Consider the following 23,918-nt stretch of genomic DNA (forward strand, 5'->3'; position numbering starts at 1 on the left):
AAAATCAAACCATTATAGATGACAAGACATAAGCTAAGTTTATAACGTTAACTTTATGTTGCACAAAAATTCATTGAAAGATCATCTTGAAGTTAGCGTGTATACATCAACATCGAAACTTCCTAGAACAGAAAGGATATAATATTGGCTTTACCCGTTCAGAGTTCAAAGTTAAGAACCCGAAAACTCAGAAAACAAATTAGGATATGATCTATCTTACTGCCCATAGTGAGCCAATGAAGTGTTAGTTTTCTACCTTAACTAGTCCGACCTCTTGATTTTGACTCAGGTTCTGACGAGAGTAAATATCTCATCATCAATTTATCATTGTCTTCCTCGATCAAGCTAATTCCAGTAGGTTTTTTCACTCTTGTATCATCAAACATCTTCCTTACATTCTGCACTGCGTCCCACTGACCTGTGGAAGCGTATATATTGGAGAGCAACATATAATCGCCACTCTCGTCCTTTCTCATACTGAGCAGCTTCTCATTTGCATACTTTCCTAATTCAACATTCCCATAAATCTTACAAGCACCTAAAAGTGTTCGCCATACAATGGCGTTAGGCTCAATCTTCATCGACTCCACAAACATGAATGCTTCCTCCAATAGCCCTGCTCGCCCCAACATGTCTACCATACAACCATAATGCTTTAAGTTTGGTTCGATATTATACATATCCTTCATAAGGCTAAAATACTGACTCCCTTCATCAACTCTTCCTGAATGGCTGCAAGCTAATATAACTCCAATGAACGTCACCTCATTTGGCCATACTTTCAACCTCTGCATTTCTTCAAATATTTCAATTGATCCTTCCGCATGATGCAAAGCCAAACCAACAATCAAAGTATTCCACGTTGACAAGTCCCGATCTTTCATTCCTCTGAACACTTCGGTTGCTCTATCAATGCTTCCGCACTTTGCATACATGTCAATTAAAGCATTCCAAATAGGAGTGCCAACATATATGGAGCTCCTCGAAAAGGAAGCCGTTTCCAAGATGTAGTGATGAAGGCTCTTCCCAGTTTCCAAGTCTCCTAAGTCACCACAAGCAGATAACAAACTCAGTATTGTCACAACATCTGGGTGTTCACCAGCATCCCTCATCTCCTTGAATATACTTAATGCCTCCTTCGGGTGCCCACAGTTTACATATCCAGAGATCATTGCATTCCAAGTCACAACATCTTTCTCTGTAAATCTATCAAAGAGTTCTCTTGCTCTATAAATCTCCTTACATTTCAAACAACCAGTGATCATCACATTCCAAGCAACCTGATCTTTTTCAGGCATTTCATCAAAAAGCCTCATAGCTTCATCTATCTTTCCTCTCTTAGCATACCCAGAAGTCATAGAAGACCAAGCAACCTTATGAGCTTTAGCAGAATCATCAAAAAGCTCACTTGCAATCCCCAAATCTCCACAATTAGCATGAAAAAGGATCAAAGCGTTCTTAACATACTCATTAGACACAAACCCATGCCTCAACACTTTCCCATGAACCGCAAAACCATTACTTCTCCACTCGAGCTTCGAACACGCCTTGAGAAGGAACGTAAACGTATACCTATCAGGGGACACACCTCGTCTCTCCATCTCAGTATACAAAGCAACCGTATTTTCAGGTCTCAAACTCTGGGCAGAGCCGCGCAACACATGGTTAAAGATAGATACGTCTGGTTCAGGAATTCCGTCGAACAACTTGTGGGCGTACTTAAGCGCACCAGGAACCGACAAAGAAGCCGAGTAAATTAGCTCCCCAACAACGGAAAGATTCGACATGAGACCATTCACAACTATAGAAGCGTGGATTTGCTTCAAAGTTGGGAAATTTTTGCAGTTCTGCCATAGTTTTGGACGGCGGCGATTGGTGATTCGGTCGTTCGTTTGCTTCCTGATCATCTCCCTTTTGGTTAATTATGCGCTGCTTTCGATTATTTGGAGGGTTTGTTAGCAAATTAATACATTTTGGAAACTTAATTGGTGGGAAACTAATACATTCACTATTTAAAATTAAAAAAATAGGATATTGTGTAATAGAGAATTTGTAAGATAGAGAAAAGTAGTGAGATATAGTTTTGGTGAGAAAATTATAAAAATAGGTATGTATGTGAGTAAGAAATAAAACTTTTTTTTTTCCTCTAATCATAATTGTTAATATAATCTATTTTTAGAAAACTTTTTAGATGCAAAAAAATACATTTTCTTTCTTTACATTATGATATAAATTTTATTTAATAATTTTTAAATATATTATATAAATCTTTTGTATCCGTACACTTTAGTATGTGTACAAATGTCTATACACATTATTATGTGTACAGATGTCTGTACATATTATTAACTTTACAGATGTAATTTATATACAAACATTGCAGTACAAGCATATGTACAGACATTTGAAACTTTAAGAATTAAATAAATTTCATCTGTACACACTATTCTGTACACACAATACATTTGTATACATAATTAGGTGTACGGATCTAAAATTTGTAATTTGTTTAATTTTTAGGTTTTCAGATATCTGTACCCCAATGGTTTTGTAAAAATTACATCTGTACACATAATTACTCTGTACAGACATCTGTACACTTAATAAGGTGTATAGACATCTGTACACTTAAAAATGGGTACAGACATCTGTACACTTAAAAATGTGTACGGATACAAAATATTTATATAATTTATTTAAAAATTATTAATTAAAATTCATAACAAATTGTAAGAAAAACATAGATTTTTTGTATTTAAAAAGTTTTCTAAAAAAAAAATTATATTAACAATTATTTGAAAAATCAAGAAAAAAGAAGAAAATAGGAAACAATGGCATATAGTGTAATTAAGTAGAATCCTTAATGGCAAAAATGGATGTGGAAATAGCTAAACAGTGGTGAATGTGTTTTTTCCCAATTGTAAATAGTGAATATATGTGTTTACTAATTATGTTTGAAAAATGTATTATTTTGCCAAATATCTCTTATTTTTAAGTGATTTCCGGTTTAGTAAAACCAAACCGGTTCCAAAATATCAGTTAAGGTGATTTTATTCGGGTTGACCGGATCAGACGTTGTAAAACTCTCTCGTACAGTAGCTGTTGCTGCTCTTGTTTGGTGGTGGAACAGTACTAATATGTTACTTGTTTTTCTTTGGTTGTCCGTCCGAGATGTCTCAATAATTTATGTACTGTTTTGAAGGTGACTTTGCAAGGAAAAAAATTGATCCGTCACTAGTCAGCTTTTAATTTAAGTTAGCCGGGTCCTTTGACAATTGTCTCTGTTGTACTAAGTTTACTATTACTTCTCTTCTTCTTTGCTTAATTAAGATTTTTTCTTTGTTGGTTGTGTGTTGCCTTCCAATTATATATGAATTAACTCACTAGTAAATGCCTTCTGTTTTGCCTTTTGTGGTTAATTAACACGTTTTTTTTAATGTTGTTTGGCCTTTTTTTTTTGTTGACTCGTATGGTTGTATGATTGATTGATCATATCTTTTGGATTGTAGTTATTGGATTGGGTATGATTGAAGAAACCTGTTTTTTTTTTTTTTTTTTTTTTGATGGAAACCAGATTTTGTAATATGTTGGTGTTATGGATATAGCTATCCTTGCTTTCAGATTTAAAGGATGCAAATTTGTTATCAAATTCTTTTTTCCACTGATGGATTGAAGACTTGTTTTTCACGCCTTAATTGCTATTATTTGTCAGGTTGATGCATAAGCTTTGAAAAGGTATAGCTAATAGAGACTTGGCTAATCTTAGGTATTTTGTCTACAATTAAGTCTGAAGTGAACCATTGAGTTTTGTATTCGATTATAATTTAGTAGTTTACAGTTTTTATAATATAGAACTGTTGCGACTTATGTACCAGTTGAAACAGTTTCTGTGACTACCAAACCAAACTAGGAGTGTTAAATAGTTTCCAGTCTGAATGTTACAGATTGAGCATGCTAAGTACGTAGTCTCTTCTTCTCACATGGCTCGGTTTTTGATTTCATATGTGTGTGACTTCTTGCTTTTTGCAATGTCTGATCAAGTACACTTATGCAGGAGATTTGTAGCATCAAATGTGGGAATTCGTGGATCGATAGAATCTTGACAAGTGGCACCATTTATGAAGGCTATATTGAAGTATGTAAGGACCATACAGAGAGTGTAGGAGCTGGCAATATGGTATCAGCAAGACATTTATAGAGTTTTGTCCCCATTGTCCTTTACATCATTTGCAGCCAATATGATTTTCTTTTGATCCATGAGCTCTTCTTATCTCTCTCTCTTCTTCAACTTTCATATTCACATTTATTCATTTTCCTCTTCTTCCTTTTAAAAAAAAAAAAAATTATAAAACTGATTTCTTTTTGTGTTTATTTGTACAATTCTTTATGATTTTGTCTTATCGTTCTATGATTCGATGAAGATACTTCTTACTACCCCCACAAGCTTGGAGCCCACCTCAATAAATCCGTCTTCTGCCTTCATGGAACACATTTAGCTACTACTCTCCCTTGTTTAGTCTTGTAAAATCTCTTTAATGTCACCGTTTGCCTTCATAAATCATCTATCTTTCTTGGCAGTGTAATTCACCTTGATTACAACATTTGTACACCTGCACGGTACCACATCCATATAAGATCAATTCATGGTATATATTGGACGTTTAGACCATAAGATGAGATTCCGTACCAGTGATTTAAACATCAATCCAATCAGATTTGGGTTCTGGTGACTTGAGTACAAGTTCATTGCTCTCAGAGGATGTCTAGATTTTTAAACCGAAGTGATGAAAGTTCTGATATGCTAGACTGAGTTCTCAGAGGATGTCCAAAAGATTCTGAATATACTACTTTTTAAAATCAGTCTGAAGATGTAGAGATACTATTAGACTCATTTGACTTGACATCAAGAACAATGTAGCAACCAGTGGACTTATCTACAACTAAAAAGTGCTTCCTAAACAAATTTTAAGGTTAAGAGAGTTTTTCTAATTAACTTTTTTACTTAAGTATAGTTCCATGTGCCGCATGAGATATGTGTATACACGCAACTATATTCAAACTTAGAACCCTCATTTTCTTGCAAGACTATTATTGTATATGCTAAAGGATTTATCTAGCTAGTGCCTAGTGCATACCTAATATAGAATTGCGTGTGGATTTTGTTGTAGTCATAATGTTTCTGAACTCTAATCGTTTGCTTACACAAGTTTGAAATTTACCTTTTTCAGAGAAATGAACAAAGTGAAGAAAAGAAGAAAGTCTATGCATGATATAATTAATTTACTTGCATCCACTAATTTTTCTCCTCCTCTATGCTCTCTGTCTCATTGATTTAGTGTCAGTTTCCTCTTAGTCACCGCCATTTCACAGCATTTACTATCTACTCTTTTTAGTAGAGGTTAAAGAAGAGAGATGATAAGAAAGAAAAAAATTCAATATTCATACGACTTTAATGATGTAGTGTTACTGAATGATGACTACTTATAGAGTGGAAAACAATGCGGACGTTTAAAGCCTTAGACTACCCATAATAGTAATCTGAGGCTAACAAACCGAAGGCATCTTTTAGCTTTTTTGAACTAGTGTAAAAATAGATTGTTGAAAATTTTAGTGTATATTTTGTTTCTTATAACCTTTTTAGGCAAGTTTGATGTGAGATTAAAGTGCTAGCTAGAAGCTCATGAACACTAGTACAAACAGTAAAAAATGAGAGAATTATTGAGTTTTGATCTTATTGTAACTTGCTAGTAGCCTATGAGCATAGATACTGACCTGAATTTACTTCTAGCACAAGAAATAACCGATTTTATCTTGTGATATGTAAAAGTCACAGTGGCATGTAATAATAAAAGATCACCGCTTTTATCTCTCTCTGTGAGTTATTTAGAAAGGGGGTGGGGGACTTGTTCCAGGTCTTTGAGCCACAAAGGTAATAACTTCTCTAGACCCCATTTGTTAATAAATGCTCATCCATGTGAAAGAGCCGGGAAAAAAGGGATTCATTTGTTTTGTTTTTTTGGTAAGGCAAGGGATTCATTTGTTGTGTGTGTCTTTCTATCTCTCCTCTATATATCAACCTTCATCACTGAGATATGCTTCACTTGTAACGTTTCCACAACTCTAGCCAAAAAGAGCAATCCTTTGTGCTCTCTCATGGTGATGATTATGTGATGTTATGAGACAGACACAGCTTACTACCTTCTTATTCTTCTTTCTTGATCTGTTACAAGATTAGAGTACTTTTGTTTTTTTTGGAAAAATGGGTAGATCACCGTGTTGTGACAAATTGGGTTTGAAGAAAGGACCTTGGACTCCAGAAGAGGATCAGAAACTGTTGGCTTATATTGAAGAACATGGTCATGGAAGCTGGCGTTCATTGCCTGAGAAAGCTGGTACAATCAATGAACCCTCTCTTATATGATCTTTTCAACAGATTCAAAACTTTCTCATCTGTCTTCCTCCCTTCTTATTCTCAGGTCTCCATCGATGTGGAAAAAGTTGCAGACTGAGATGGACTAACTACCTAAGACCTGACATCAAAAGAGGCAAATTCAACTTGCAAGAAGAACAAACCATTGTCCAACTCCATGCTCTGTTAGGAAACAGGTTTGGTCTTGCAATAACAAAACAATCTGATCTCGAATCTTTTTTTTAGAAATGTTTTGCTTCTTTCTGAATTCTGATCCCTTTTGTATATATAGATGGTCTGCGATTGCTACTCATCTGCCAAAGAGAACAGACAACGAGATCAAGAACTATTGGAACACTCATTTGAAGAAACGGTTAGTTAAAATGGGGATTGATCCAGTGACCCATAAACCCAAAAACGAGACTCCTTTATCTTCTCTTGGTCTATCCAAGAACGCAGCAATACTTAGCCACACGGCTCAATGGGAAAGTGCAAGGCTTGAAGCTGAAGCAAGGCTAGCTAGAGAATCAAAGCTTCTTCATTTACAACATTACCAAACCAAAGCATCATCTCATCATCATCACCATCATCATGGATTCACTCACAAGTCACTGTTAACCAATTGGACAACAAAAACAAACGAAGGTAAAACCAAAATAAAACACACACTAAATCTCTTCAAACTTGAACTTTGTTTGATTTTTCTGTAAGACAATGCAGAACAACAACAGCTTGAGTCTCCGACATCTACCGTGTCATTCTCTGAGATGAAGGAACCAAACCCGACGAAGATAGAGTTTGTCGGATCATCCACGGGTGGTCTGAGTCTGATGAAAGAACCTGAAAACAACGATTGGATCAGTTCAACGATTCACGAGTTCGAAACTACGCAGATGAGGGAAGGTATCGACGAAGGGTTCACGGGTCTTTTGCTCGGCGGAAACTCAATGGACAGGAGTTTCTCCGGCGAGAAAAACGAGACGGCCGGCGAGAGTAGTGGTGGTGACTGCAACTACTACGAGGACAGCAAGAACTATTTGGACAGCATTTTTAACTTTGTTGATCCTTCACCGTCCGATTCACCACCCATGTTCTGAATCAAAAGGGTTCGAGATATTATTGTTGGGAATGTTTTTGATTCTTTTTAGTTTATAGTTTTTTGTGCTTAAACTCTGATTAGACAAATTTTAGACTAATCTAGTTTTAGCTTTCTTTTTCTTCTTCTTTAATTACTGTTTTATATTATGCTATTTAGATGAATTTTCCAAGAAAGGACGACATAGAACAATTTAAAAAAAAAATGACCAACATGAAACTAAAAACTAATGTTTGTTAGGTTTGGAACTAAAATCAGTACTATATGAGTTTCTAGATCTTAGGCATAGAGTTGACGTAGTCTAGCTTTGTGACTTTAATTTTAGAATGTATTGCATTAAAATTGTTCCATGCAAAATAATATGTTCTCAATGTATTTGATTTTAGGTTTTTGTGCTTAATGAATAATGATACATAACAGTAACCAACAAAACTTGTTCAGTCTCAGCTATATTCTATTTCCAGATCATCCAAAGTGTATTTCTCTGTTCTTTGTAGATTTGATATATATATATATATATATATATATTACCGTAGCACAATGACTAATATGTACTTGATCACATTATTTCACGGACGTCTCTAGCCATGACGCCATGAATTGGTTTCGGTAAAAATTGCATTGATCTTCGATCGAGCACTTGAAGATCACATATCTTTTGCTTGTTCTTGCGTGACCGCTTCTTTAAAGTTCGCTACGATTCAACATATTCGTTGATTTGACGAACACGATTACTACATCGACCGACAGATCGAACACGTATAGTTTTATGATCACTTTAACACTTCTACGGTTCTACCAGTGTTAATTAGTGTTAAAACTACAACATTGCGGCCATTTGACGACGCTAAAAAAATGAAAGATTGATAGTTGCATTAATATATTTCTTTTCTTTTTTAACACTGATTTTTGAGTTACATAATGATAAATGTGGCTGTGATAAAAAACAACAAGCTGACATGTCGATTACAATAAGATAAAAAAAAATAAATGTTGGTTGTTTCATGTCCTTTTCTGCCTTATGTTTGGGGGTCTCGAATTCGATTTTTTTATTATTCCAATTAAATGTCAAAATAATACTAAAATCCAAGAAAAAAAAAAAGACCAAACTTAATAAATCACTAGGTACAGACCCGCACGTACGTGCCTGATTTATTTCAAAAACTATGTTTACTATAAGGTTTGTAATATATTATGTACACATAGAGTTACATTTATAGATATAATTATTTGTTAAATCATTTACAGTTCAAACTTATATTAGTTTGGTTTCATTCAGTTTGTGATTTTTGAAATAATAAAGGTTTCAGCGTAAAATTAAGATTTACAAAACAACATACCCGAATCTAACGTTTACTGAATTAGTGATTAATCAGAATTGTATAAAACTTGTAAATTATGAAACGGATAAAAACCATCAAAAATATTAAAATTTCTCGAAACGAATGACCTAAATTCTTAAGCGGGTCAAACCCGTCTCGGTAGCCATACTCCATAAGGGGTATACTATTTTTTTATCTATAAAAACCCGTCCTTCGAAATATTTAAGAAATAATATTAAAATATATATCAGATTTTATATTTTTTAATATGTTAATTTTGAAATTAAGGAATCTTTAATATACATTAGTTTTATATATCAGAAATTTTCTATATGGAAAACTGAAAATTAGGATTTGCATAAGTTGAAATATTTTATAGTTTAAAATAAATTTAAGATGCCGCCAAATTGTTTTTTAAATATTTTCTAATATCTATGATTCAAAATTAATTTCAATTTTTTTTGGTCATAAAATTTTAAACAATAAGAAATAATATTATTTATATTTTTGAAAATATTATTTAAATAAATATTTTTTACATCTCCTGTTATAATTTTTTATTATACTATAATACATAGATTTTGAAAATAATTTCGAAAACATGAGATAATATTTATTAATATTTGAATAATATTTACTAATTTTAGAATTTATAGGAACAAAATATGGTATATATAAATAAATTGAATAGCAATGACAGTTTTATGTAATATTATAGAATATTAAGGGCAAATAATAAATTGTGCACAAAACTCTTTGGCGACGACACATCAGCTTTTTTTGAAGAATGCTTCTCTTTTAATATATAGAGGATAATTGAAAATATAATAAATATGAATCGTAGTGATAATAGGATACTATTTATTTGGATATGACCCCATGCAAGTGTGGACCCAACATATATCCCAAAGTTTCAGAAACAAGATATTAATCATTCTATTGTCATTGAGAAAATTATATTGCCCCAAAAATATATTAAAAAAAAAAGATTTTGTATAAAAATAAATTTGGATTTTTTGAGTTTCTAAGGGATTAGGCTAAAACTAAAAAGGTAATCATTTATTTACAAGAGGTCTTAGTTTAGGCCCATTTAAAGCCCAATAATAAGGTAAAAAGGAAAAAAAAATACAAAAAGGAGCGAAGACTTGCACGCACCATCACACGAATCGCGATTTTGAGATTTCGGAAGCTTCGATTTGATTTGAGATTTTTAGGGTTTTCTTCCTCTGAAGACGACGATTCCAACAGTGATTTTGACAATGACGCTACCTCCAGGACTCTACTCCGGCACCAGCTCCCTTGCTCTGGTGAATTATCTCTCCCCATCCAATTCTCGATCTGTAGCTCCGATTCGTTTTTTTTTCCGAGTTTGTGTGATTCAACGAGTTTTTTTTTTTTTTTTCGCTTTGATCGATCAGGTGGCTCGTGCTTCGGCTTTTGGTTTGGGTCTCGTCTATGGGAACATGAAGCTCAAGGTCTTGAAGGTGAAATTTTCTATCTATCACTTTTGTTGTGTCATCTATTTCTGATTAGATTGCTCTTTTAACTGCTGTGAATCTGCGCAATACTGTGTCTCTAGTTTGATCTCGAAAAGGTTATGATTGATTCTGAATTCTGATTCTTTTTGTTCATCATCTGTTGATTGGGACATTTGAATTTGGTAGACTTGGTATTTCGAGTTTGGTGGCTACACATAACTCCAGCGAGTGAGCAAAGTTTTGTTTGTTGGCTCTGATACTTTATTGTGTTTCCATCATCTCTTTCGTTATAGTTGTGAATTGCAGAAATGCTGCTCTGCTCCTTTGTTAGTTTTGTTTTCAGCTAGTCCACTGAGTGTCCTTATTTTTAAAACCTCTCTGGCCTTATATTCTCTTTTAGATAATCGAATGCTACTTCTAGAAGTTACAGATTTGCGGTGTATTTCTCTGGATGTTTCTTTTCTCAAGTTACTAGAGTTGTTGTGATTTGTGAGTCTCTGTCTGTTAAGAAGATCTTTTGAGTCACCGAGCCAGTAATGTGATGCCTTGAGCAAATTATCTGGCTCATTCGTTATGTCGCTGTAAAAAAAGGTTTACTTGTTGAATCTTGTTGTTTGCTCATTCTGGTTTTCATGCCTTGTACTAGTTCTCTCTTTGGAAGAAACCGTAAATGTGTTAAAATGTTGATCTCACTATGCCTAAAATGTTGTTGAATCGTAGCATATATGCTAAAGTAAAAAAGTACCTAACAAATTGCTTTTCACCTGCAGATCAAATCGATGTCACAGAAGAAGGTTGAAGCCACCACTGCTCATCATTAATCGATTCTTCTCCGTTTTCAATAAGATACCAAAAGCTGGGGGTGATGTCTCCCCGGTTAGTTTTTCTTCTTTTCATGATTCATCTTTTAACATAAGAAGGAACAAATGTGTTTGGAAAGCATCGTACATGGTTTTAAGACCTTTTTTGGAGCCAAAATTAACCTTTGGCTTAAAACCCGAGTCATATTTTTTGTTGTCATCCAATAACACCACTCACATTCACCTCACCTCTCTCAAGTGTCCCAGTTGTGCGTTATATACTTGGTTGTGCAAGTGTGTCATATCATTATTACTCAAATCCGCTGAAGTGTATGTGGCTTTGTGCAACCATTTGATTATTGATCGTTTTTTCGTCAGTCAATTTGTAAAAGGATGGGAATGGGTTCCCCGGTTAAACTTGACAAACTCAGTCCAGTCCAGTGAGGACTTGATCCCACTGTAGTAGTTTCTTTCTATGTTGGTGTAAGCAAGTAGATTGATTTTTTTTTTTCAAAAGAAAGAACCAGAAAAGGGAAACAAAAGCAATTAAAGAAGATGTGTAGTGGATAATTTGTAAAAGACAACCAAAAAACAAGTATTTTAAATGGATTAAAAGTAGGAATATACGTATAAACCATGGCGATTATTAAATGGTGAATGATTGCTACAAAAACCTTTAAATCCCATTAATAATAGTATAGTAGTATAAAATTATGTCTATTTCTCCGACCAAATACCACAAAGTGGATTATAGTGTTTAAAAAACCAAACCCGCCACAACTTTCTTCTCCAAACGACCAAGCAGAGTAACCTGGGATCAGACTCTCAGAGACTATTGTATATGGCGTTCCATTGTTCCGTTAACCTACGAATACGATCATCTGCTCTTCAACCTTCGTCTTTCACCGGAAATTCACCGATCAATTTGAGGTTTCCGTCTTGTCAACTGAGCATTAAGGCTCGTCGTCGAAACTGCAGCGACATTGGTGTGGCTCAGATCTTCGCGGCTAGGTGGTCCAACAATCCTGGCTCTGGTTTGGCCTCTGCCCCTGCGGCATCCTCCCTCAATGAGGAGGTTTTGGTGGATGAAGAGGTTAAAGAGATAGTAGAATTGGAGGAGGATTTGAAACTCTCCTTCTTGAAATCAGATGGGAGCTTAACTATTCATGCTGGTATATATATAGATTTATATTTTCAGTTATATAATTATAGTAACTTGAGGCAATGTGATTTGTTGATGGTTTATGATTTTGCGATGATCAGGTGAAAGATTAGGTCGTGGTATAGTGACGGATGCGATCACGACCCCTATTGTCAAGAAAACTGCTGATGTTCTTGACTTCAAGGTTACGGTTTAAATTAATTCAACAAAAAGATCTCTGTTGCTAATTTGATTGTATAATAAATTCAATAATTTAAGCTTAAGTTTTGTGTGTGTCTCTCTCTGTCTCTAGGAGAAACGAGTTGTTCGTCATGAGTATGGTCGTTATGGGAATCCAACGACAATGATACTTGAGAAGAAGATAAGGTAGGTGCTTTCTTGATTAACTGTCTTTATGAATGTTCATGTTTCCTATATATGCTTAGGTAATTTTGGTGTGTATTGAGCAGTGCACTTGAGGGAGCTGAATCAACCTTGGTTATGGCTTCTGGGATGTGTGCAACTACGGTTATGCTTTTTGCATTAGTTCCTCCAAATGGGCATATTGTGACTAGTACAGATTGTTACCGGAAGACAAAGATTTTCATGGAGACTTTTCTTCCCAAGTTGGGAATCACTGTACAAAACCTCTATAACCCAATCCCTTTTTTTTTTAATTCCTTCCAATCTTGGATAATGTTGTGTGTGATGTATTGATTAGCCTTTTGTATACGTCTCTAGGTGATTGTAATTGATCCTGCTGATACCCCGGGGCTTGAAGATGCGGTGAATAAGCATGAGGTTAATTATATTAGTTCTCTCTTAACATTCTTTTTTTTTTTTACTATTGAATTTGGATTGGGGATATATGTAAAAAATGAATTGGAGTCATCTGCAGGTTTCTCTGTTCTTTACCGAGTCTCCAACAAACCCGTTTCTTCGATGTGTGGACATTGAGTTAGTTTCAAAAATTTGTCACAAAAGAGGAACTCTTGTTTGTATAGACGGCACCTTTGCAACACCTTTGAATCAGAAACCACTTGCTCTTGGTGCTGATCTTGTTGTGCACTCTGCTACAAAATACATTGGAGGCCACAACGATGTGAGTCAACTATATATCTACTCAACTGTAAAAACATCAGGGCCTCAGTGATTAGAGAAGAAGAATAACAATGTGTTTTCCGTGCTAAAGGTTCTTGGTGGATGCGTTAGTGGTTCTGTAAACTCAAAGACTCGAAAATAATAGATGCTGAAAACTTGTACTCTTATTGAATGAAAAGCATTGGCTTATATAGCCTTACACGAAACAGAAAGCTCCTAAAATACTGCAGAGAAACAACCTTCTCCTGCAACTACTTTTGACCGGATTAATAGGTCTTTATTTGAATAATTAAAACAACCATAAGAAAGACTCGTTCTTGGATCACATCCTCTTCAGCTCCGCATTCCTAGTGCTGACTTCTTCCAACAAACCCTCCCTAAGCTCAAACTTGGTCCACAAATTTGAGCTTATCAGCCATTGAACAAACTCCAAGTTTACTTCTCATTTCTTCAAATGTTTCACGCTTCAATGGCTTCGTGAAGATGTCAGCAACTTGTTTGCTTGACTCACAATGTTCTAAACTTATGACTCCTTCATTTACGAGATCACGAAGGAAATGAAAACGAACTCCAATATGTTTGCATCTTCCATGAAAAACAGGATTCTTAGACAATTTGATCGTTGACGTGTTGTCACATTGAATCACTGTGCTTCCTTCGACATCGTAACTCAACTCTTCCAATATTCTCCTAAACCAGACAGCTTGACATGCACAGATAGATGCAGCCACATATTCTGCTTCCGTGGTTGAGAGAGTGACTATTGGCTGCTTCTTAGATAACCAAGCCACAGCTCCTCCATCCATGATGAACACATAACCCGAAGTGCTTTTCCTGCTATCAATATCTCCGGCAAAATCACTATCAGTATACACTGACACCTCTCCGATTCCTCCTCTCTTATACCAAATCCCAAAGTCCACCGTTCCTCTCAAATACCTCAAAACTCTCTTAGCAGCTTGTAAATGCAGCATTGTAGGTTTAGACATATACCAGCTTAGGAGACTTACAGAGAATTGCAGGTCTGGTCTGGTGGTAGTGATGTACATGAGACTTCCTATAATCTGTTTATAGAATGTCTCATCCACTCTTTCTCCTCCTTCATCTATATCCAGCTTGCTCCCGGGTACCATTGGGCTGCTTACTGAGTTGCATCTTTCCATATCAAAACGTCTCAGCACCTCAAGAACATACTTTCCTTGTGAGATATGTATCCCGTGTGGTGTTTGCAGTACCTCTATCCCCAGAAAGTATCGCATCTTCCCAAGATCTGTCATGTCGAATTCCTCCTCCATTGATTCCTTGAATTCCTCCATCATTGAAATGTCATCTCCAGTGTAAATTAGATCATCTACATAGATACTCACGTACAGTGAATTTCCATGTTGATTTGTTTTGAGGAACAGAGTTTCTTCATTCTGAGACTTGACGAAACCGGCTTTGGCAAAGTAGTCTCCGATTCGACTAAACCAGGCTCTTGGTGCCTGATTTAGTCCATACAACGCCTTGTGGAGCTTATAGACTTTATCTTCTTCACCACTGACCTCGTAGCCCTTAGGTTGTTGTATGTAAACATCCTCCTCAAGAATTCCATAGAGAAACGCCGACTTGACATCTAACTGATAAATGATCCAACCTTTCCTTGCAGCCGTAGACAATATAGTTCTGATTGTATCCATTCGAGCCACAGGAGCGTATACCTCAGTGTAGTCGATCCCTTGTTCCTGAGAATACCCCTTGGCCACCAAACGAGCTTTATATTTGCTGACTTCTCCATTCTCATTAAGCTTCGTCTTGTATATCCACTTCACGCCAATACACTTTGCTCCTTGTGGTAAATTCGAAAGCTCCCATGTTTTGTTTCTTTCTATCGATCTTATCTCCTCATCCATAGCTTCTCTCCACTTAAGGCTCTTCTCAGCTTCTTCGAATGTGAGAGGATCAGATGAGTTTATTATCGCCATGTTGACTTCATCCTCATCATCATCAATCTCGTTCCCGGTGATGTAGTCATTCAGATAGCTAGGAGCCCTTATTACACGACCCTCCCTGGCTACTGTAGGCTGCGAAACTGGAGCTTCTTCGACCACTACTGTAGGTTGCTCTTCCTCAGTCGCGTGTTCTCCTCCCTCATCATCATCGCTTTCCTCCCAGATATGCTCATCATCATTCCAAGTAAGATCAGCGTCATGATGATCCTGAATTTTTTCCCAATTTCATACTTCTGTTTCTTCAAACACAACATCCTTGCTTACAATGATTTTCTTTGTTTCAGGATCATAGAGACGATAACCTTTTGATTCTTCTGAGAAACCAAGAAGCACGCAAACAATACTCTTGTCATCGAGCTTCCCTCTTTTCTTATCTGGAACGTGAACATGAGCAATGCTCCCCCATACTCTAAAGTGCTCCACGTTTGGTTTGATTCCACTCCAAGCTTCTTGTGGTGTCACATCCTTTACCGAGTGAGTTGGACATCTGTTTAAGATGTAGAATGTCCAGATCACAGCTTCTGCCCAGAACATCTTAGGTACCTTTCTCATTGAAAGCATTGATCTCACCATGTTCATCACAGTTCGATTCTTCCTCTCTGCAACGCCGTTTTGTTGTGGTGTGTATGCTGTGGTTAATTGTCTGCGAATCCCTTCTTCTTTGCAGAAATTTGTGAATTCAATTGATGTGTACTCGCCTCCTCGATCCGTTCTGAGACATTTGATTTTCTTGCCAGTTTCTGTCTCCACCTTCCTCTTAAACGTCTTGAAGAAATCAAACGCCTCGGATTTTTCTTTCAAGAGATAAGCCCACGCCTTTCTGCTGAAATCATCAATGAAACACAGAACATATCTCTTCCCACTAGTGGTAGTAGGACTGATTGGACCACAGATGTCTGAATGTATGAGCTCCAGAACCTCTTTTGCTCTCCACTTGCTCGTCTTAGAGATAGGGTTTCTTGATTGTTTCCCCACCAAGCAATCAGAACAGGTGAAGTTTTGCGCATCAAAACTTGGAAGACCATGCACCATCTTCTTGCTCTGAAGTGCCTTCATCCCCGTGTAGCTGAGATGCCCATATCTCTCGTGCCATAACTTTGGTACCTCCTCTGCCACGGTTTGAAGGCATCTCTGTTGTTTCACTCCATCACCAGATTGATCGTATAGCATGAACATCCTGTTCCTGCTCATCTTGCTCTCAGCGATTAGCCCTCTCTCATCGTGGTAGATTTTGCAGGCTCCCTTACGAATGATGATTGTTACATCCTTCTCCTGAAGCTGGCCAAGACTCAGTAGGTTGTTTTTGAGTTCTGGGATGTAGTATACCTCACTGATAGTGTACGCAGCACCATTCAAGACCAGCCTTATGTTCCCTTTCCCTACGACGTCCAATCTCTTATCATTTCCCAATTTAACCGAGTGTTTGAAATCAGTGTTCATCTTTAAGAACAGCTCTCTGTCTCCACTCATATGGTTTGAGCAACCTGAGTCGAGAAACCAAACCTTCTTTCGCATGCTTTCTTTCTCACCATCATCACCTCCATACATCATCATAAGTTTCTCCACTTTCGTCTCGACATCTTCTTCTTCTTCTTCATACGCCATTAGCAGCATCTCTTCCTCTTCATCAGCGTAGTTGGCTTCCTCCTCCCACTTTGGGCACTCATTCTGAAAATGACCAAGACGATGGCATTTGTAGCACTCTACTGTGCTCTTGTTTGGAAACGTACGCCCACGACCACGTCCCCTGCTTCTGCCATACGCACCTCTTCCTCTGGTCCCAGCTCCTCTCCCATACGTTACTTTCAGGACTTGATCATCTCCTTTGTCCTGTTTCTTGAACTTCTGTTCATGCACATCCAATGAGCTCTGTAGTTCATCAAGAGTGAGCAACTCAATGTCCTTGGATTCCTCAATCGAGACCACCACGTACATGAATTTCTCGGTGAGGGTTCGCATGATCTTTTGGACCACCTTGGAGTCCGTCATTGTCTCTCCGTTACTCCTCATTTGATTTGTGATGGCTAGCACTCTCTTAAAGTAGTCTTCCACCATCTCCGTTTCTTTCATTTCCAACAGCTCAAAGTCCCTTCTTAGTTTCTGCAACAAGGACTTCTTCACACGTTCGTTCCCTCCGAACTTCTTCTTCATGGACTCCCAAATGATCTTAGACGTCTTCCGATCTAAGATTTGCTCCATCGTGACTCTATCAATGGACTGATAAAGGTAGTGCTTCAGTTTGTGGTCGTTGGTTTTGGCATCGTCACGTTGTTGTCGTTGCTCCTCAGTGAGAACCGTCGTGGGGGCAGGTTCTTCATAACCAATCTCGATCAAACTCCACAATCCTTTGGCCCTGAAGAAATTCTCCATCACCTCACTCCAATGGTCCCAATGGCCGTCGAATTGTGGTAACTTCATCTTGTCATCACTCATCTTTCTTAGTGTTTTGAAGCTACGGCTTCTCTCTCAAGTTCTCAATATCTAACGAGCTCTGATACCAATTTGTAAACTCAAAGACTCGAAAATAATAGATGCTGAAAACTTGTACTCTTATTGAATGAAAAGCATTGGCTTATATAGCCTTACACGAAACAGAAAGCTCCTAAAATACTGCTGAGAAACAACCTTCTCCTGCAACTACTTTTGACCGGATTAATAGGTCGTTATTTGAATAATTAAAACAACCATAAGAAAGACTCGTTCTTGGATCACATCCTCTTCAGCTCCGCATTCCTAGTGCTGACTTCTTCCAACAGGTTCAATGGAATTGGTTTCTGAGGTTCGCAATTTGCATCATGTTTTGAGAGGCACACTTAATCCGGTACAAAGGAGAAATAAATGCTTGATCTCTTCTTCTCTCTTTCTCTTTTATGTGCTTTCCATTTCATCAAGCATGTATCTAACCTTTAAGTTAATTGGGGTCTTTGCGAAAAAAAGAACGCGGCATATTTACTCATCCGAGGCATGAAGACAATACATCTTCGTGTAAAACAACAAAATTTAACGGCTTTGAGGATGGCACAAATTTTAGAAACACATCCCAAGGTATTACGTTTTTCCATCAAGATTCACTATTTCTTTTCGATTAGGCATAATTTATCATTTGTTATGTGAGAGTCTAAACAAGATAAACGTGTTAGGTGAGTCATGTTTACTATCCGGGACTTCCTAGTCATCCTGAGCATCACATAGCGAAGCGACAAATGACCGGTTTTGGTGGTGTGGTCAGTTTTGAGGTAAGAAAATTATAATCACCTTTGATGTAACTTTGTTCCACGTAAGTTGATTGTTAATTCCAATTTTTTTTTTTTCCTTTCTTACCTTTTTATTTGCAACTAGATCGATGGAGATCGCGAGACTACGATTAAGTTTGTTGATTCTCTGAAGATCCCTTACATTGCACCATCTTTTGGTGGATGTGAAAGCATCGTGGATCAACCCGCTATAATGTCCTACTGGTATGATATATATCCATCTAAAACATTGGTCACATTATTTTAAATTTTTTGTGATTATAAGTGTGAATTCACACGAATGTTTTGGGATTTCGTTTAGGGATCTTACACAATAGGAGAGGCTCAAATATGGAATAAAAGACAACTTGGTTCGTTTTAGTTTTGGTATTCGAGGACCTTAAGGCTGACCTTCTTCAGGCTCTTCATACCATCTGAACAAACGTCGCCTTCCACAAAACCATCTCGTTTGTCAACGATCTGTCTCGTTTTCTCTTCATTCTTCAATTTCAGTTGAGTAGGAAACTGTTGTTCCTTTGGTATAGGCAAGTCGGCAACATTTAAAATAATTAATAATGGTCTTCTAGTTATCTTATGTAATATTAAAAACTACTTAGATAACCCTTTACGATAAGGTTGACAAAAAAAAAAAAAAAAAAAAACCCTTTACGATAAGATTGTTAATTCTTATTTTGGTCTACCATTATAACCATAATATAGGAGCTAGTTTACTATAGATACAAAATAGTAACCGTTACTAGTATGGGAGCATCATTTGATCATGATGTGCATATATAATGGGCCTAATTAATATCTCGAAATTATTTTTGTTCGTAATGGATTTTGAGGTTTTCTATATAAATTAACAGTTTGATATTTCCAATATAGCTTGTACTTTAAAGTTGAAATCATTAGATTTTTCACTAGCAATATAACTTAAATTAAATGGAATATAAAAAGAGTTTTAAAAAAAATAATTGGTGAGATTTAATCATTTTAAAAAAATGATTGCACTTAATTAATGTAATTTATAGGAAATACATTTAATTGGTTACTTACAAAATAATTTGGTTTTTAATTGTTTTCTTTTATTAGAATTTTTTTTTGTTGATTATATGCATATTAGAGTTATCTTTTATTTTTTTAAAAACTTGTTTAAAATAAGTATTTTGTTATAATTATCTTTTTACTTTTTTAAAATTGTCAAAACAAAGTTTTGTTTTACACATGGCAAAATCTCTAATGGATAAAATTGACATGTTAATGAAAGTTACTTATTTTAAAAATCAAACTTTGTATGATAAGATATCTATCTTTATTTTTATTTTATTTTCATTACAAGTCATTAACAATTGATATAATACACACATTTTAAACACGCAATAATCTAAACTTTGTATAGTTGGCCATACAAAGATTTCCACAAAATTAATATAATTAATTAAACATGTCAGAATCGTACTCAAAAAGTTAGGTATTACTGAGTTTTTGGCTTAATTTAATTAAAGGTTAATAATAAGCATCAAGCACGAGAAGGTGGATACCTCTCCCAGAATGAGGATACTGCACTGGAATTGTCAGGGGCTAAAGAGGAATTCTCTGACAATTCCATACTTGAAGGATATCAGGAAGTTTTCTAAACATGATATCTTGTTCCTCATAGAAACTAAAAACGGCTTTAACTTTATGAATAAGTTAGGTGTAGATCTCAGTTTTCCAAACATCTATATCATATCTTCTGATGGTCTTAGCGGAGGTATGACAATTTTTTGGAATGAGAAGGTGAATGTGCAGTTTGTTGATACACCTTCTCTAAATTATACTGATATGTATATATCGGAGTTGGGAGCACCAACCTTTTGTCTCACCTATGTATATGGTGACCCTGACCTAAAACATCGTAATAATATGTGGGAGAGAATTAGTCTAAGGGCGGATACATGTCTGTACAGGAGCATACCACGTTTGGTTCTCGGAGATTTTAACGATATAACAGGTAATGAAGAGAAGTTAGGAGGACCACAGTGATCAGAGAATTCTTTCAAGAACTTCCGAAGAATGATAAGCACATCTGGTCTTCATGATTTAAAAGTGATGGGAGGAAAATTCACCTGGTATGGACATCGGTACTCTTATTCGATCTGGTCACGAATAGATAGAGCGATGGCATCTGCGGAATGGCAAGAAATGTTCCCACAAGCTTATGTCCAGTTACTTGATTGGGTAGGGTCTGATCACAGATCATTACTGATTCATACAGGTGAAAGGAAGAAAACAGGTCATCCTCTGTTCTGATATGGTAATCGTTGGCGTTTCAACAAAGAAGTCCATGAGGAACTTTTAAAAAACTGGAATTCTGACTGTTATTACCTCTCAGGTGATCAATTCCATGAAGCGCTCTAACGATGTAGATCATGTCTATCAAAATGGAAATCGCAACACCTCAATAACTCAGCTAAGAAGATCCATGAGCTGAAGATTCAACTCCAAAAAGAGTACAACTCTAATCCTATTGATTTTTATCAAATAAGATCCTTGAAATCGGCTTTATTACATGAATACAAAATGGAAGAGGAATATTGGAGAACAAAGAGCAGAGTTCAATGGCTTCAAGCTGGTGATCGAAACACCAGTTTTTTCCATGCTAAAACTAAGCAACGGCGAAGCTACAACATAATCAATGCTATCATGGATGCTAATGGGAAAGTGTGGACTTCAGAAGAAGGTATCAATAGCGCTATAATCACTTATTTCAACACTCTCTTTCATTCAACAGATAAGGGTATCCATGAAAATGTGGTGAAATTTATTAAACCAAGGGTCTCTAATGAAATGAATGACGATTTAGTGAAACCTATTACATAAGAAGAGTTGTACCAGGCTGTACATCACATGGCAAGCCCCTGGACCTGATGGTTTTAACCCAGGTTTTTTCCACGATCACTGGTCTACAATCCGAAAAGGTGTGTATAATTTTGCTCAGTCATTTTTTGAGGAGTGCAAGCTCGACCCAAAAATCAATCATACACATATTTGCTTGATTCCAAAAGTAGGCCAACCCAATGAAGCTAACGATTATAGACCAATTAGTCTTGCCAATGTTGCCTACAAAATTTTATCTAAGGTAATGACAGCCAGACTCAAACCTTGGTTGAATCAAATTATTTCAGCGAACCAGTCTGCGTTTATTCCAGGGAGAATGATTACAAACAACATTCTAATTGCACATGAGTTAATCCGTTCTCTCCATACTAAGAAATTAGCACAACCGTTTATTGCTGCAAAGTTGGATATTAGTACATCTTTTGATAAAGTTAAATGGTCTTTCATTGAGGCAGTGATGAAGCAGATGGGTTTCTCTACTAAGTGGTGTAACTGGGTCATGAAGTGCATTACCATTGTCTCATATTATGTGCTAATCAACGGTCAACCAGTCGGTCACATTACACCCCAGAGAGGTATTCGACAAGGAGATCCTATCTCACCATACCTTTATTTGTTATGTACAGAGGCCCTATCTGCCTTAATCCAAGAGAATATCCGGTTAAAGAAATTACATGGTTTTAAGGCAAGTAGGAATGGTCATGCAATCTCATACTTACTTTTTGCAGATGATTCTTTAATATTCTGCAAAGCCACTGAAGAAGAGTGCAACACTATTCTCAATATTTTGCAGCAATATGAGCAAGCGTTAGGTCAGAGTGTAAATTTTCAGAAATCTGCTCTTACTTTTGGCAAAAGTATTCAAGTACAAACGCGGAAAACAATAAGTCAGATTTTAAGCATTTACAAAACAGAAGGTTTTGGAAGATATATAGGATTGCCTGAATTTATTGGGAGGAACAAAACAAATGCTTTTTCATATTTGGCTCAAAGAATATACCAAAAGATGGATAACTGGTACACTAAGCTTCTTTCACCTGCAGGTAAGGAAGTACTCATCCAATCAGTGATTAAAGCAATCCCATCATATAGTATGTCTTGTTTCCTTCTCCCAACAAGGATTATCAACCAGATTACAACTGCTATGAGACAATTCTGGTGGTCAAATTCTAAAGAAAAGCGCAGAATCCCTTGGATTGAATGGGATAAAATCACAGATCCAAAGAATGCAGGAGGACTTGCTATAAGAGATTTAAAAGCTTTTAACGTTGCACTCCTTGCTAAACAAAGTTGGCGGATCCTCCAGCAGCCATCTTCGCTTATGGCTAGAGTTTTTAAAGCCAATTACTTCCCGAAGCAAACTCTTCTTACAGTAACTTTAAAGACAAATTCCAGTTATGCTTGGAAGAGTATTCTACAAGGTACAAAGCTCCTTTCTCATGGTCTAAAGTATATAGTGGGTAGTGGACAACGAATTAATGTTTGGCATGACCATTGGATGCCCACGAATCCACCAAGACCAGCCAGAGGACCAGGTTGTATCTCGCGCCCTCTATTGACAGTTAGTGATTTGTTAACTCTAGGCACCTGGAATGATAATCTTCTGCATCAATTTATTAATCCAGAAGATATTGCCCTTATAAAAAACATTAGGCCTTCTATTACAGGAGCTGATGATGTGCTAATCTGGACACATACCAACGATGGTGTATACTCTGTCAAATCCGGATACCATCGTCAACGTACACTTTCACATCATGCTTCTCCCACACCGAATACTGTCAATGGGGTTTCTCTTGCTACACCATTTGTAAAGGTTTGGAAACTAAACATCTCTCAAAAACTTAAGCATTTTTGGTGGCGATGCCTTCATAATGCTTTACCAATAGGAGAAAATTTGAAAAAGAGAAAAATGCTTGCAGATAATACTTGCCAACGATGTGGAGATAATACATAGAGTATAAACCATCTCCTCTTCCAGTGCAGAATCAGTCAAGAAATATGGACCTTCGCAACAAAAATCTCTCTTACGGGTCTTTTTCTTTTCTCTAATTCTGTTGATCAAAATATTGATATGATGTTAAGCCTGATTAAAAACCAACGAAAGGATGTGAGCTTATTCCCTTTCATTGGTTGGTGTATCTGGAAAGCGAGAAATGATTTGCTATTCAATAATAAGAGGTGGTCCATTCCAGATACTATTAATAAGGCTTATTTGGATTTTTAGCGGTGGAAGGATATCTTAACCTTCAATGCAGACAACTTAACTGTCACCCATCCCTCAAAGAACCGAGCACATCAAGCTTCATCAAACCCATCGATCATAAATGCAGGTACTCAACATCATACAGAATATTATTGTTTAGTTGATGGGTCTTGGATTTCTCCAAATGTGTTTGCCGGTATTGGTTGGATCCTTTATAACAAGAATGCACAGTTTGTCCTTAGAGGATCGTCATCTATT

General features: G+C 36.4%; 3 protein-coding genes and 1 pseudogene across 4 annotated transcripts; 3 read left to right on the forward strand and 1 right to left on the reverse strand.

The window, feature by feature from the left end:
* Positions 1–52: 52 nt before the first annotated feature.
* Positions 53–2,024, reverse strand: LOC104709145 (pentatricopeptide repeat-containing protein At5g15300 pseudogene; annotated as a pseudogene). The gene has a single exon (XR_015563307.1). The product of XR_015563307.1 is annotated as a pentatricopeptide repeat-containing protein At5g15300 pseudogene (transcript).
* Positions 2,025–5,876: 3,852 nt separating this feature from the next.
* On the forward strand, positions 5,877–7,681 carry LOC104709146 (transcription factor MYB16). The gene is made up of 4 exons (XM_087463122.1): positions 5,877–6,392; positions 6,477–6,606; positions 6,702–7,054; positions 7,130–7,681. The coding sequence occupies exons 1-4, from the start codon at positions 6,260–6,262 to the stop codon at positions 7,504–7,506; spliced, it is 993 nt and encodes a 330-aa protein (XP_087319248.1). The 5' UTR covers positions 5,877–6,259; the 3' UTR covers positions 7,507–7,681.
* Positions 7,682–9,955: 2,274 nt separating this feature from the next.
* Positions 9,956–11,353, forward strand: LOC109125075 (uncharacterized). The gene is made up of 3 exons (XM_019228276.2): positions 9,956–10,134; positions 10,246–10,311; positions 11,076–11,353. Exons 1-3 carry the CDS (start codon positions 10,087–10,089, stop codon positions 11,124–11,126), a joined length of 165 nt encoding a protein of 54 aa, XP_019083821.1. The 5' UTR covers positions 9,956–10,086; the 3' UTR covers positions 11,127–11,353.
* A 470-nt stretch (positions 11,354–11,823) lies between these two features.
* On the forward strand, positions 11,824–19,246 carry LOC104705809 (cystathionine gamma-synthase 1, chloroplastic-like). The gene is made up of 12 exons (XM_087463501.1): positions 11,824–12,277; positions 12,369–12,451; positions 12,560–12,633; positions 12,717–12,885; positions 12,988–13,047; positions 13,145–13,348; positions 13,439–13,460; positions 18,095–18,159; positions 18,276–18,383; positions 18,479–18,574; positions 18,678–18,796; positions 18,894–19,246. The coding sequence occupies exons 1-12, from the start codon at positions 11,947–11,949 to the stop codon at positions 18,907–18,909; spliced, it is 1,347 nt and encodes a 448-aa protein (XP_087319627.1). The 5' UTR covers positions 11,824–11,946; the 3' UTR covers positions 18,910–19,246.
* Positions 19,247–23,918: the final 4,672 nt, after the last annotated feature.

Source organism: Camelina sativa, chromosome 8 (assembly GCF_030686135.1).
Source record: "Camelina sativa cultivar CO46 ecotype springtype chromosome 8, ASM3068613v1".
NCBI lineage: Eukaryota > Viridiplantae > Streptophyta > Magnoliopsida > Brassicales > Brassicaceae > Camelina > Camelina sativa.

Coding starts and splice junctions, on each gene's coding strand:
- LOC104705809 (XM_087463501.1), top strand. CDS start 11,947: ATGGCGTTCCATTGTTCCGTTAACCTACGAATACGATCATCTGCTCTT. Junction 12,886..12,987: donor TTCCCAAGTTGGGAATCACT/GTACAAAACCTC, acceptor ATACGTCTCTAG/GTGATTGTAATTGATCCTGC. Junction 18,575..18,677: donor GTGGTGTGGTCAGTTTTGAG/GTAAGAAAATTA, acceptor ATTTGCAACTAG/ATCGATGGAGATCGCGAGAC.
- LOC109125075 (XM_019228276.2), top strand. CDS start 10,087: ATGACGCTACCTCCAGGACTCTACTCCGGCACCAGCTCCCTTGCTCTG. Junction 10,135..10,245: donor GCACCAGCTCCCTTGCTCTG/GTGAATTATCTC, acceptor TTGATCGATCAG/GTGGCTCGTGCTTCGGCTTT. Junction 10,312..11,075: donor TGAAGCTCAAGGTCTTGAAG/GTGAAATTTTCT, acceptor TTTCACCTGCAG/ATCAAATCGATGTCACAGAA.
- LOC104709146 (XM_087463122.1), top strand. CDS start 6,260: ATGGGTAGATCACCGTGTTGTGACAAATTGGGTTTGAAGAAAGGACCT. Junction 6,607..6,701: donor CATGCTCTGTTAGGAAACAG/GTTTGGTCTTGC, acceptor TTGTATATATAG/ATGGTCTGCGATTGCTACTC. Junction 7,055..7,129: donor GACAACAAAAACAAACGAAG/GTAAAACCAAAA, acceptor AAGACAATGCAG/AACAACAACAGCTTGAGTCT.